An 11,288-nucleotide genomic window follows, 5' to 3' on the forward strand; every position below is an offset into this window, starting at 1 on the left:
ACATGTCAGTATGGGACCAGCCACTAGCAGAGGTGCCCCGTGTGTCCGGATTTTGGAAATCAAAATGCACCGAAGTAATATCCAGCATTAAAGCTGTCCAGTCGCTTAAGATCCAATTAGAAAAATGTAACAATTAAATAAAATGCCACTCGTGTAAAAGATGGGTCCCTTTCAGGCTACACCTCATAGATCAGATTGAATAAGTGATTTCTGGTCATTGCGAAGCGTCCCAGAAATCACTTTTTATGTTTTCAGCTCAGATCATTTTGGCTGAGGGTGGCAAACTGGCAGGCTGTATACAGCCCCCAAGACATTCTTTCCTTCCCAGTGGCTCTTTACCTCCTGTTGGTCTCACAATCTTGCCTGGGTGCTTAATTATTGTGCCACATCTATGCCACATGAGGCGACAGAGTGAGATCTGCAATGGTGCTTCCTTTAGCTTTGTACCAATGAAATATTTAGTAACTGATCTCTAATGTGTTCTCAAGAGCAGCCGAAACACAAAGCTACATGATGTGCACAAAGTGTTTTGCCTACGGGGAGTGCCATAGCATATTCCCCCCCCCCTTGCATTTATTGTTCTCCACTCCTCCTCATGTGGCATACAGGGACACTTCTTGCTGACACTTTGAAGTTAAGCTTTCATGTCTGTGTCCGTGTGTCTCCCCATCACAGCTGAGTGTGTGCTTTCGTTTTACAGTGACTTCCGAGCTGATGCATTGCATTATTCACCGCAGAGAGGGGCCCAGTCCTTTCCCACTCAATATATCTGAGCATTTTAAAGGGACGCAAGGCAGAGCATGGGTCTGCCTTTTGCAAAAGAGGCTATGTTTGTTACCCTCCGGTCAATATGAAGATAGCAACCTGGAACATTTTACGCTTCCCCCTCTCTGGGGCCAGCTAACACAGCAAGGGCAAATTGCATCCTAATGGGTTTCTGTTTTAAAATCAGTTTGCAAAAGTTGGCCAAGTGGCCGCTAGGAGGCGTGTCATCACCTGCTTAGCACATGATTGCAGCTCTGCCTGAAGGCAATGTTAGTTCAGTGAAGTGGGTCTTTTTTGCTGGAGAGGGGCTGTGACTGTTCCCTGTGAGATCCGGCTTTATTTAGCTCATCCAGATGGTTGGTATCTTTCGGGAACTGACAAAGCAAAGCATTTGCTACTTCGGCTTCCAGGGAGTAGCATCCAAAACGACACCTCTGCTGTGCTCATCCTTTTAGACCTTGTGCACTCCAAGTCAGTCCAAGGGGATGCTATGGGGTGCGAGAAAGAAAGCGACCAGGGCAGTTTCAAAAGGGAGGGGAGGGGAATTGCGTCCATGACGGCTGAGCTGCTTGCACAACAGACTTCCACTGGCACAATGGAACAATTTCTCCTTCCTTTCCCCACCCCACAAACCCCACCCACAGAATCCGCCCCAGAGGATGGGGGGGGGCTTCTTATCAGATTTATGGGGTGCATGGGGAGATGAGAGGAAGTCCTGTTGCGTGAGTGGAACTCCGGGCAGCGTTGAGGACAGTCCTGTGTAGAAAACAAATACAAGACCTGCAACAGAAGCTGAATAATGTTAATTAACTGCTCATCAATTTCTGGCACATTTAACCCTGTCCAGTTGTAACTGCCTTTTGCAATTAGTCTGGAACGTTGGTCACACTGACAGTGTAAGTAGCTTGGTTCCTGCGATTCACGAGATGAAGAGCTCCGTGTGACTTTTTTCTCTTTTACTGGCTTAATTTTTCACTTTTCATTTTCATATTATTCTCTGGAACAGCTTGTGGTATATCTGTTAGGGTGGAACAAACCCACTCACGGAGTCCCCCTGCTGTGCTATTCAAAGCTCTGTGTTAGGTCCTCTAAGAAGTAGCTCTGACGATGAACTGTTGTGATTACCAAATCAGTTTTGTTAATGCCCAAAGTCCAGAAGGGTTGCTGTTAAATATTGTGATCAAGCATGTGAAAATTTACCGGGAAAGGACTATTTTAAGGAAATTATCCCATCCAATAGCTGCAGGTGCCCACGGCAGGGCACTTAGAATAACTAATCTATAATTTTGATTACTACATTTTGAGGCTCCGAGTGAGTCATTACCAAAAAGCTTTACTAGTAGGAGAATGGACCTTGGCAGCAAAGAATAATGTAAAGTATGTACCGTATTTTTTGCTCTATAAGACTCACTTTTTCCCTCCTAAAAAGTAAGGGGAAATGTGTGTGCATCTTATGGAGCGAATGCAGGCTGCGCAGCTATCGCAGAAGCCAGAACAGCAAGAGGGATTGCTGCTTTCACTGCACAGCGATCCTTCTTGCTGTTCTGGCTTCTGAGATTCAGAATCTTTTTTTTCTTGTTTCCTCCTCCAAAAACTAGGTGCGTCTTGTGGTCTGGTGCGTCTTATAGAGCGAAAAATACGGTAATTTCAACTTCTGCATAACTTGAGACTGAAAACCAGCTGAAGCATTGTCACAGTGTTGCATCTGTTTGTGTCTTAGATTTTGCTCCGGGAGGGGTGCAAGAAGATTCTTGTTGCTGACTCGCTTTCCTTGCTGAAAAAGATGCACCGAACACAAATGAGGGGAGTCCTTGTGGATGGTATGTTCAACGCATCTCTGGAAATTTCTGAAGCCTAAAAGCTTCCATTGCTTACATCCAAACTCTTTAGATTACTTCCATTTTATTATGCTATTGACATATCCTAAAATGTAGGTTGCAGTATGTGGTTCTTAAATCTTTATTGGACTTTGAACTTTTTACCATGGGATTACCTTTATTAGTAACAAAACATACGACAGAAAACATCTAAATACGTGTACAAATTTTCTATTGCCTTATTTAGCCTGCAAAATAGTTTTTAGGGCATATTAAAGGTATCAAGTTCTTATCCTCATGGAGTAGCAGTTAATGGGCATTGTGGAGAGTCTCTTTATTGAATATTACCTATACAATGGGCCAGTTTTGCACATAATGCTAAGTCAAACTATGGTTTAGCATTAATGTGTGGGTTCCTGCGAAAGAGGTTGTAGCTGCTTTGCTCCTCTATTGCTGCTGCTGTGAGCTGAGCCATGGTTTGGCTTGGTTTGTCATCTGAACCTGGATTCAGTGATTTATCTCACTCCAGACACACCACAATCCACAGTTTGTGTTTAGGTAAACAGTTTGTGGTTGGTTTGCTCGAGACAAACCATAAGCCCAGGGCTTAGCTCATGCAGTGGGAGGTCTGGGGGAGCAGTACAGCAACTAAAGCCTTCTCTCTGGGAACCCTTATTCATTAATGCTAATCCATAGTTTTGGGATGCAGGTGGCGCTGTGATCTAAACCACTGAGCCTAGGGCTTGCCGATTGGAAGGTTAGTGGTTCGCATCTCAGCGATGGGGTGAGCTTCCGTTGCTTGGTCCCAGCTCCTGCCAACCTAGCAGTTTGAAAGCACGCCAAAAAGTGCAAGTAGATAAATAGGTACCACTCTGGCAGGAAGGTAAACGGCGTTTCTGTGCGCTGCTCTGGTTTCGCCAGAAGCTGGCCACATGACCCGGAAAAACTGTCTGCGGACAAATGTCGGCTCCCTCGGCCAGTAAAGCGAGATGAGCGCCGCAACCCCAGAGTCGTTTGCGACTGGACTTAACTGTCAGGGATCCTTTACCTTTACCTTTTTAAGCCAAAGTTTGGCTTAGCATTGTGTGCAAACCATCTCATTGCGTGCAAACCTGCCTGAGATAGGTGGTATAACATTATTCAGATAAATTGTCGTGACTTGTACCTGTTCTTTTTCTTACAGAGGAGAATATATGTGAAACATGCCTTTCCCCTATACTGCCTACAGGTAGGATATTTTGTGTCCAAAATACAAAGCCCCCCAGAGAGAAGATCTCTGGCTGTTAGGGTGCTCTGAATGGGTGGTAGTTGTGGAAGATAGTGAGCAGTCCTCAGGGGCCTGTCCTCAAACTCAGTTCCTGCTCCTTTTCCCTTTGCACTACTAGAAAAAATGATGGCGTTGGTCTCGAGACAGGCTTTCCAGGTTGGGGAGCACTGACTGGGTACTCCTGGTTTTTGCAGTTCCAATCTACCCCACCTTTTACTTTGGACATAAACATTGGACATTTCAGTTTTGATTTCCTGCGACCCTGTACAAGCAATCTAATTTACCTGTGTATCAGGGGTGGTGTGTCCTGTTTAGCTACCTGAGGTGAAATTGGAAGGTGCCACTCTGCATAGCATCCCTTACCTGGGTCATGTGGCGGCGGCGGCAGGTTCAGGTGAGGTTCCTTGCAGAGTTCTCATGAGATTTGGGGAGATCTTCCCAGAAGCCACTGTTGGTACCACCTCTGCTTCACCACCAGCAGCAGGGCACCCATGAAGCCTGAGGTGGCTTCTTCAGCCTCACTCATGGGTAAGCTGGCCCTGCTTGACATGTACTACAATATACCACATACAGTAGCCACGCCTGTGTTTTTCTTCCTACACAGCTTCCCTAGAAGGGACAAACTAGGTTGCTCCAGGGAATAGAGGAATCAGCCTCTATACCCTTTGCTGCTAGGCTTTCTTCTGATTCACTTAAGCCAGGGGTGGTGGGATCCAAGAACTGAAGGTTTATTTTACAATAGATGCTAAGAACAGGTTTTCTAATGCAATACGATTCATGCCCTGCATCAGTTTATGTATGTGCAGCAGAATGTTGCGGATATGCTTAGAATGCAAATGACCATCTCCAGAAATGCAGCTGTTTTATTTGAAGGACGTGTTGGGTGCTCATGGAAAGCCAGTGTTGCTCTTGAATTGTGGAGCCCTGGGTTCAAATCTCCACTTGGACATCAGCCTCTTTCCTGGAGCATAGCCAGTCAAGCACTGTGTTTCTAAGAGCATGGAAACATTAAAAGAACATTTTAACATGGTCAATGTAAGGTCATGTGATGTTACCATAAAAAGGTAGGGAACACAAAATTAATTTGCCTGCCTTTTGAAAAGTCACACACACACACACACACACACAAACTTCAAAATGTCCTTGGATATTGCTGCTTAATAAGCTGCTGTATATTGAGGTAGCATCTATCTTGGTGCTTTTTATAGCCTTCAGCTCATGTATTTTGCTAATACATCATGTATTTTTCTCTCTTCTCTTGCCAGATGCATCTAAATCTTTCAGTGTAACAGTGTTTCACTGCAGGCATATGTTCCACAAAGAGTGTTTTCCTGAACTTAGCACAGTAAGTAACCAGCTTAATCTCTGTGGATTCTAGAAATTGCTATAGTCAAAGACAAAAGGACAAATAAGTTATTTTTGCCGTCTGCTGAGCAGGGCAAGCATTTATCACGGATTATAAAATAATTATAGTAATTGTTCTTAGCTGGATCTCAGTAGGTGTTTAATACCAAAATATTGAGCCCATCCAAATAACCTCTTCCGCCCCTTCGCCTTACAGCACCACAGGTTTTAAAAACTGCTTCCATTAGCAAGAAACTGTGGTCTCCACTCAGCCAGATATTAAATGTAACTTTGATATCAAAGGGGAAACATTCAACTTGATTCTGACAAAAAGGAAGCATTACTTTCTTTTTATTGCAAAGATAAAGAATAATGTACGTATTTCGATATGATATTGGTGAGAGCCCCAAATATAGCTTGCTGACTGCAAAGTTAAGGAGACACCTTAATCCAGGGGTCAGCAAACTTTTTCAGCAGGGGGCTGGTTCACTGTCCCTCAGACCTTGTGGGGGGCCAGACTATATTTTGGAAAAAAAAAAGGAAAAAAGAAGAACGAATTCTTATGCCCCACAAATAACCAACCCAGAGATGCATTTTAAATAAAAGCACACATTCTACTCATGTAAAAACACGCTGGTTCCCGGACCGTCCACAGGCTGAATTTAGAAGGCGATTGGGCCGGATCCGGCCCCTGGGCCTTAGTTTGCCTACCCATGCCTTAACCTGTAGAACAAACTCTTATGCTACATATCAGGGTCAAAATACTTGGCAAGTGATTGAAGACATGGTATTTGGGTTGCAATCCTAGACACACAATGACAAGCAAACTGCAATTAGTTTAAGGAAATGAAGTGAATATAAACTCTGCATTCACCATCTTGCTGAGAAGCCTGTAACATCCATTGGACAGAGAGAGAGAGAGAGAGAGAGAGAGAGAGAGAGAGAGAGAGAGAGAGAGTTTACTGTTTCTTGAAAGAATTCTATCTCGTGACACATCTTGTTTTACCAATTTTGTTGTAAAATTAAATCTTTTTCCTGTTTAACTTCCATAAGTCTCCAAAGTGCTAGAGTTTTCTTTTCTTTTTTTGGTGCACTGTTCCTGGAGGTGCTGCAATACCAGGTTGATGCATGGAATGGCCAGATTATCTCTTATTTCAGTTTACTAAACTGAGATTACCGTATTTTTCGCCCCATAGGGTGCACCGGCCCATAGGGCGCACCTAGTTTTTTTGGGGGAAAATAAAGAAATTTTTTTTATTCCCCCCCCCCCCAGGCACGGGGCTGGGGCGGGGGAAGCCCGAGCTTCCCCAACCCCAGCCCCCAGCCTCCAGAACAGGCTTCTGGGTGCAGGCAGCTCTTCACAAGCCGTGGGAGAGCTGCGCGACTTCACACAGCTCTCCCACGGCTTGCAGAGAGCCACGCGAAGCCCGAAGCCTGGGGGGCGCTGAGCTCAGCACGCCCCAGGCTTCTGGGTGCAGGCAGCTCTCCCACGGCTTGCGGATAGCTTCCTGAAGCCTGCATTCACCCCATAGGACGCACACACATTTCCCCTTCATTTTTGGAGGGGGAAAAGTTCGTCCTATAGGGCGAAAAATACGGTATATTGAGTGAACACAGCCAATGCTCATTTTTTGTTTAAATATGTATGTCGCCTTTCCAGGCTATGCATGTCAGGAGTTCAGCCTACTCTCGAGTAGGACCCTGGTAGAGACACATGCCCGACTGGCATGTTCCCTCCCTCCTGGTCGATCGGGAGCTTCAAAAGTTTTCTTCTGCCTGAACATCACAGCGACTGATGCCAACCGACACCGGCACACTTAGGGATCTACAGAGTTTGCGCATCATGCGTGACAGACCTCAGCAACTCAGCATTTTGGCTAATCTACTTTATTTACATATAAACACACACGGAGCACTGCAACATGGCTCCCTCTCTCTCTCGCATCAGACAGCAAAGATTAAAAGGACAAAAGGCAATACAGTAGTCCCACTTCATGGAACACAGTAACACAAACATCCTGTCTCCGTCACTTCCCACTCTGTGGAGTCAAAACATATACCATCATGTGAAAGACAAAAATCCCATGACTGCAATCATAGATCAGGAATTCTAACAATGCAGCCCTCTCAAGACAGCTCACATCATATAGCAAAAGAATAAAATGCAACTTTAACAATAGCAATTTAATCTAATAGCCAGCAATAAAATAGTGAAATATTAAAACAAGAAAATGGAGCAAAACAGAATGTGTGAAACTTAACTGCGTTTTCTATAAGGCAGCAGCAGTATCATCATATATCTGTTTTAAAATTATATTTACTTAACTGCCATAATCTTCTTTTTATGTGGCATGTAAGCATTATATAAATCCCTAAAAACTAATACCTTCCATAGGCCTATTGCACAGATAGGTTAGCATCCAAATAACCATGTACCGTATATACTCGAGTATAAGCCGACCCGAATATAACCCGAGGCTGCTTTTGGGCTGCTCATTCCTCCCCCACCACCGCTGACAGTGGCAAAGGCGGCGGAGGAGGAAGGAGCAGCCCAAAAGGGCTCCTTTCTCGCTGCTCATCCCTCCGCCGCTGCCCGCCTCTGCAGCACACAAGAGCAGGTATAGGAGCCACGGCTGGGAGAGGCGCAGCTCCTGTGCCTGCCCTTGCAAGAGGCGGGCGGCGGCAGGACCAGCGGTGAGAAAGGGCTCCTTTCGGGCCACTCCTCCCTCCTCCACCCCCCCCCGCCTCACTTGAGTATAACCTGAGGGGGGCTTTTTCAGCATAAGAAATGTGCAGAAAAAGTCGACTTATACTCGAGTATATACGGTATTATGTCTGTATGCCTAAGGGATCATTGGACTTAACAGTTCTCAAACAAAAGCCACCATGGAAGTCAACTCCCAATAATACGTTTGAGGGGGCAAGGCCCCTGGACGTTAATGGGCATTGCCATTCAAATGGGGTGTGGGTGTTGTGATCAGTTATGCAGGGCGGAGCTTACCTGGGACCCCCCCCCCCCAATATTTTATTCAAGTTGGTACCACTGGAAGCTACTATGCCACACAGCAAACCACTTCCAAAACTAGGGTGTTATATGGCATGGGAGGCTGATGTTCAGTGAATATTAATATAATATAGTGTTGCTTTTTACTGCTACCAACTTGGATGGCTTTGAAAGAGGATCAGACAAATCTATGGAGAATAAGGCTGTCCTTGGGGGGAAATGCCCAAAATTGCACTACTTGCACATAAGCTCTTAGGCATAGCTCTTTGGATCTTAGCCATAGCCTATTTGTTTTCGGCCATGTGCATGTGTTTTGGCACAAATGTGCCTAGAAATAATATGCAATCGATTTACAAAACCAATATTGTTTTGTTTTTGTTTTCAGGATTCGTCAGTACACTTCTGTAACATCTGCAGTGCTAAACACAGAGGTCCAGGCAGTGCCATCTTGGAGATGAAAAAATAATATTCTTTGGCATGTTGAGAGCTTATATTCTTCTATGTGTGACTACTTTAATGTGGCTCAGTGGAGCAGTGCTTCATTGTCAATATGCTACACACTGTGTGCATATGCGTATGTATGTATTGGCTGTGGATGTAGTAAGAGGGACTCTTTAAATCATCCAGCTCACTGATATTTCCTATGTGGATTTAAAGTGCTGGCAGCCAGGAAGTAATCAATGTGTTCCCTAATATACCATTGTGCAGTTCAAATGCGGTCACCTGTATGCTTGCTTAATCTCTACTAATTAATGAAAAGTAAACCTAAGTGGGGGAGTCATTGAGTTGATACGGTCTGTTTACAAAGTTAAAGCCTGTTAACAGGCTTGAAGTCGTAGCTGAAATTGCAGTTTGAGCTTTGTACACGAGCGCATGAACTCTTTGGGGCTCCACATTCAGGAACATGTACACGCATCACCTTTCCAAGATCAACTTGTGTTCTGTTCCTTATCCTTTTATTCAGCGGACCTCAAAACAGTTGTAATTTCTAAGATGTGAAGATGATAAAACAAAAACAAAAAACCCTGCCAATTGAGACCAGGGCACTACCTACTTTGAGCATCCTATTTACTACATAAGCCAACCAAATGCCCCCAGGAAGCTGACAAACACGGCGTGAAGGCACAGCCCTCCCCTGTAGTGTGTTTCCAACACCTGTTATTCATAGGTATACTGCCTCTGGTCTTGGAGGTTCCATGTCAATCTGTCCATCTATTTGCCACGACGGCTCATACCTTTCCTGAGTTTTTCTAGGCTGCCAGTCGCTAAGCAGTCACCAAGCGCTTCCATCTCTGCACCAGAGGTCCTACCCCATCCCCTAAACACCCAGTACACCCCATTGGATGCAGTTGTTGTTTAGTCGTTTAGTCGTGTCCGACTCTTCGTGACCCCCTGGACCAGAGCACGCCAGGCACTCCTGTCTTCCACTGCCTCCCGCAGTTTGGTCAAACTCATGCTGGTAGCTTCCAGAACACTGTCCAACCATCTCGTCCTCTGTCGTCCCCTTCTCCTTGTGCCCTCCATCTTTCCCACCATCAGGGTCTTTTCCAGGGAGTCTTCTCTTCTCATGAGGTGGCCAAAGTATTGGAGCCTCAGCTTCAGGATCTGTCCTTTTAGCGAGCACTCAGGGCTGATTTCCTTCAGAATGGAGAGGTTTGATCTTCTTGCAGTCCATGGGACTCTCAAGAGTCTCCTCCAGCACCAGAATTCAAAAGCATCCATTCTTCGGCAATCAGCCTTCTTTATGGTCCAGCTCTCGCTTCCATACATCACTACTGGGAAAACCATAGTTGGTGGGTGGAAAATATACGATGTGTATAATGTCTATAGCAGGAGATCTTTGTAAACACATTGGGAAGGCATATACGGCTCCAAAGATCCTTTTCATGCCACCCCACATTTAGTGGGTTCCGTGCGTGCGCCAGTTCTTGGCCCTTGCATGCATTCGCATGAACCAGATAGCTGCCACAAGCAGAAGGCAAACAGCATCTGCTTCAAAGTGGGATGGTTGTGCAGTGGCTCACTTCTTTGTCATGATGCCACAACGAAGCAAAAAGCCAACGCCCTTTTCTCCAGAGGCTCTAGATTTGCAGTAGCTACCTGGATGTGCTACAAAACGTTCTCTGCTCGTCCCCCACCCCCTGGCCGCTAAACAGGTTTCGTAGACCATAGCATCCTGTTAGTAAAATAAAATAAATGAAATGGGGAGAATGAAACTGTCTTTAAGTACATGTAACCACATTATTTTCCTGTGCCTCTTGCTGTTTAAACCTAAGTCTTTCTGACCCATATATTAGTACCATCATCTGGATTACATAATCCCAGATGTTTGCATATTGTTTCGTGAGCTCATCTGTCCTCTCTGAACTATATTGTGCTATATGATAGAGTCGCAGCTTTTTTTTTTAAAAAAAGAGGAAGATTAAATCCTAGTAAAAGCTTACTTTAGCCTCGTTTTGTGGATCTGTATGATTGCAGTAATATCTGTTTCCATAGCATCTACATGGATCCTATACAAAAATCAGTAGTGAGAAGAAAAATTTCCATCAGTTCTTGGCATGACTAATGCTTTTGTCCATTATAATGGTTCTCTTCATAAGTGAGCATGATGTGCGAACAATCTTGTCTCCTGCAAATAGGACCTGGTTTTTGGCATATTACATTGTTTCACTATGGTTTCTGTAATTGCCTTTTTCAGTTAATAGACAGTAGCTTGCAGCTTTACATACCGTATTTTTCCGTGTATATGACTATGCTTTTTGCTAAAAAAAAATAGGCAAAAATTGGGTGTCCTCTTATACATGGATAGCGAATGCAGAGGGGGGACGTGTGATTGGCTGCGGCAATTGGGCAGGTGATTGATGGCTGTAGCAAGGTGTGCAATCAGCAATGGCTGTGGCAAGTGATCAGCAGTGGTGGGCAGGCGGGTGAGCGATTGGAGGAAGTGGCCTCCCCCATCCTACCCCAAAAAGCTAAACAACTTAATTTCTTAATTTCGGGTTAAAAAAAATAGGGGTCATCTTATACATGGGGGCATCTTATACACAGAAAAATCCAGTATGTTAGGGCAGTGGTTTTCAAACAATCCTGG

At 44.8% G+C, this 11,288-nt stretch overlaps 1 protein-coding gene across 1 annotated transcript in view; it reads left to right on the top strand.

The window, feature by feature from the left end:
• The window catches only part of VPS41 (VPS41 subunit of HOPS complex), a 107,786-nt gene extending 97,146 nt beyond the window's left edge, over positions 1-10,640 (top strand). The window contains exons 26-29 of the mRNA XM_083577743.1: positions 2,486-2,585; positions 3,766-3,810; positions 5,115-5,194; positions 8,583-10,640. Coding sequence (XP_083433869.1) covers positions 2,486-2,585; positions 3,766-3,810; positions 5,115-5,194; positions 8,583-8,663 — 306 coding nt within the window. The 3' untranslated portion in view covers positions 8,664-10,640. The remainder of the gene's footprint in view (positions 1-2,485; positions 2,586-3,765; positions 3,811-5,114; positions 5,195-8,582) is intronic.
• The last annotated feature ends 648 nt before the right edge of the window (positions 10,641-11,288 follow it).

The sequence above is a fragment of the Podarcis filfolensis genome (genome assembly GCF_964270895.1).
Source record: "Podarcis filfolensis genome assembly, chromosome: 12".
NCBI classification, from domain to species: domain Eukaryota; kingdom Metazoa; phylum Chordata; class Lepidosauria; order Squamata; family Lacertidae; genus Podarcis; species Podarcis filfolensis.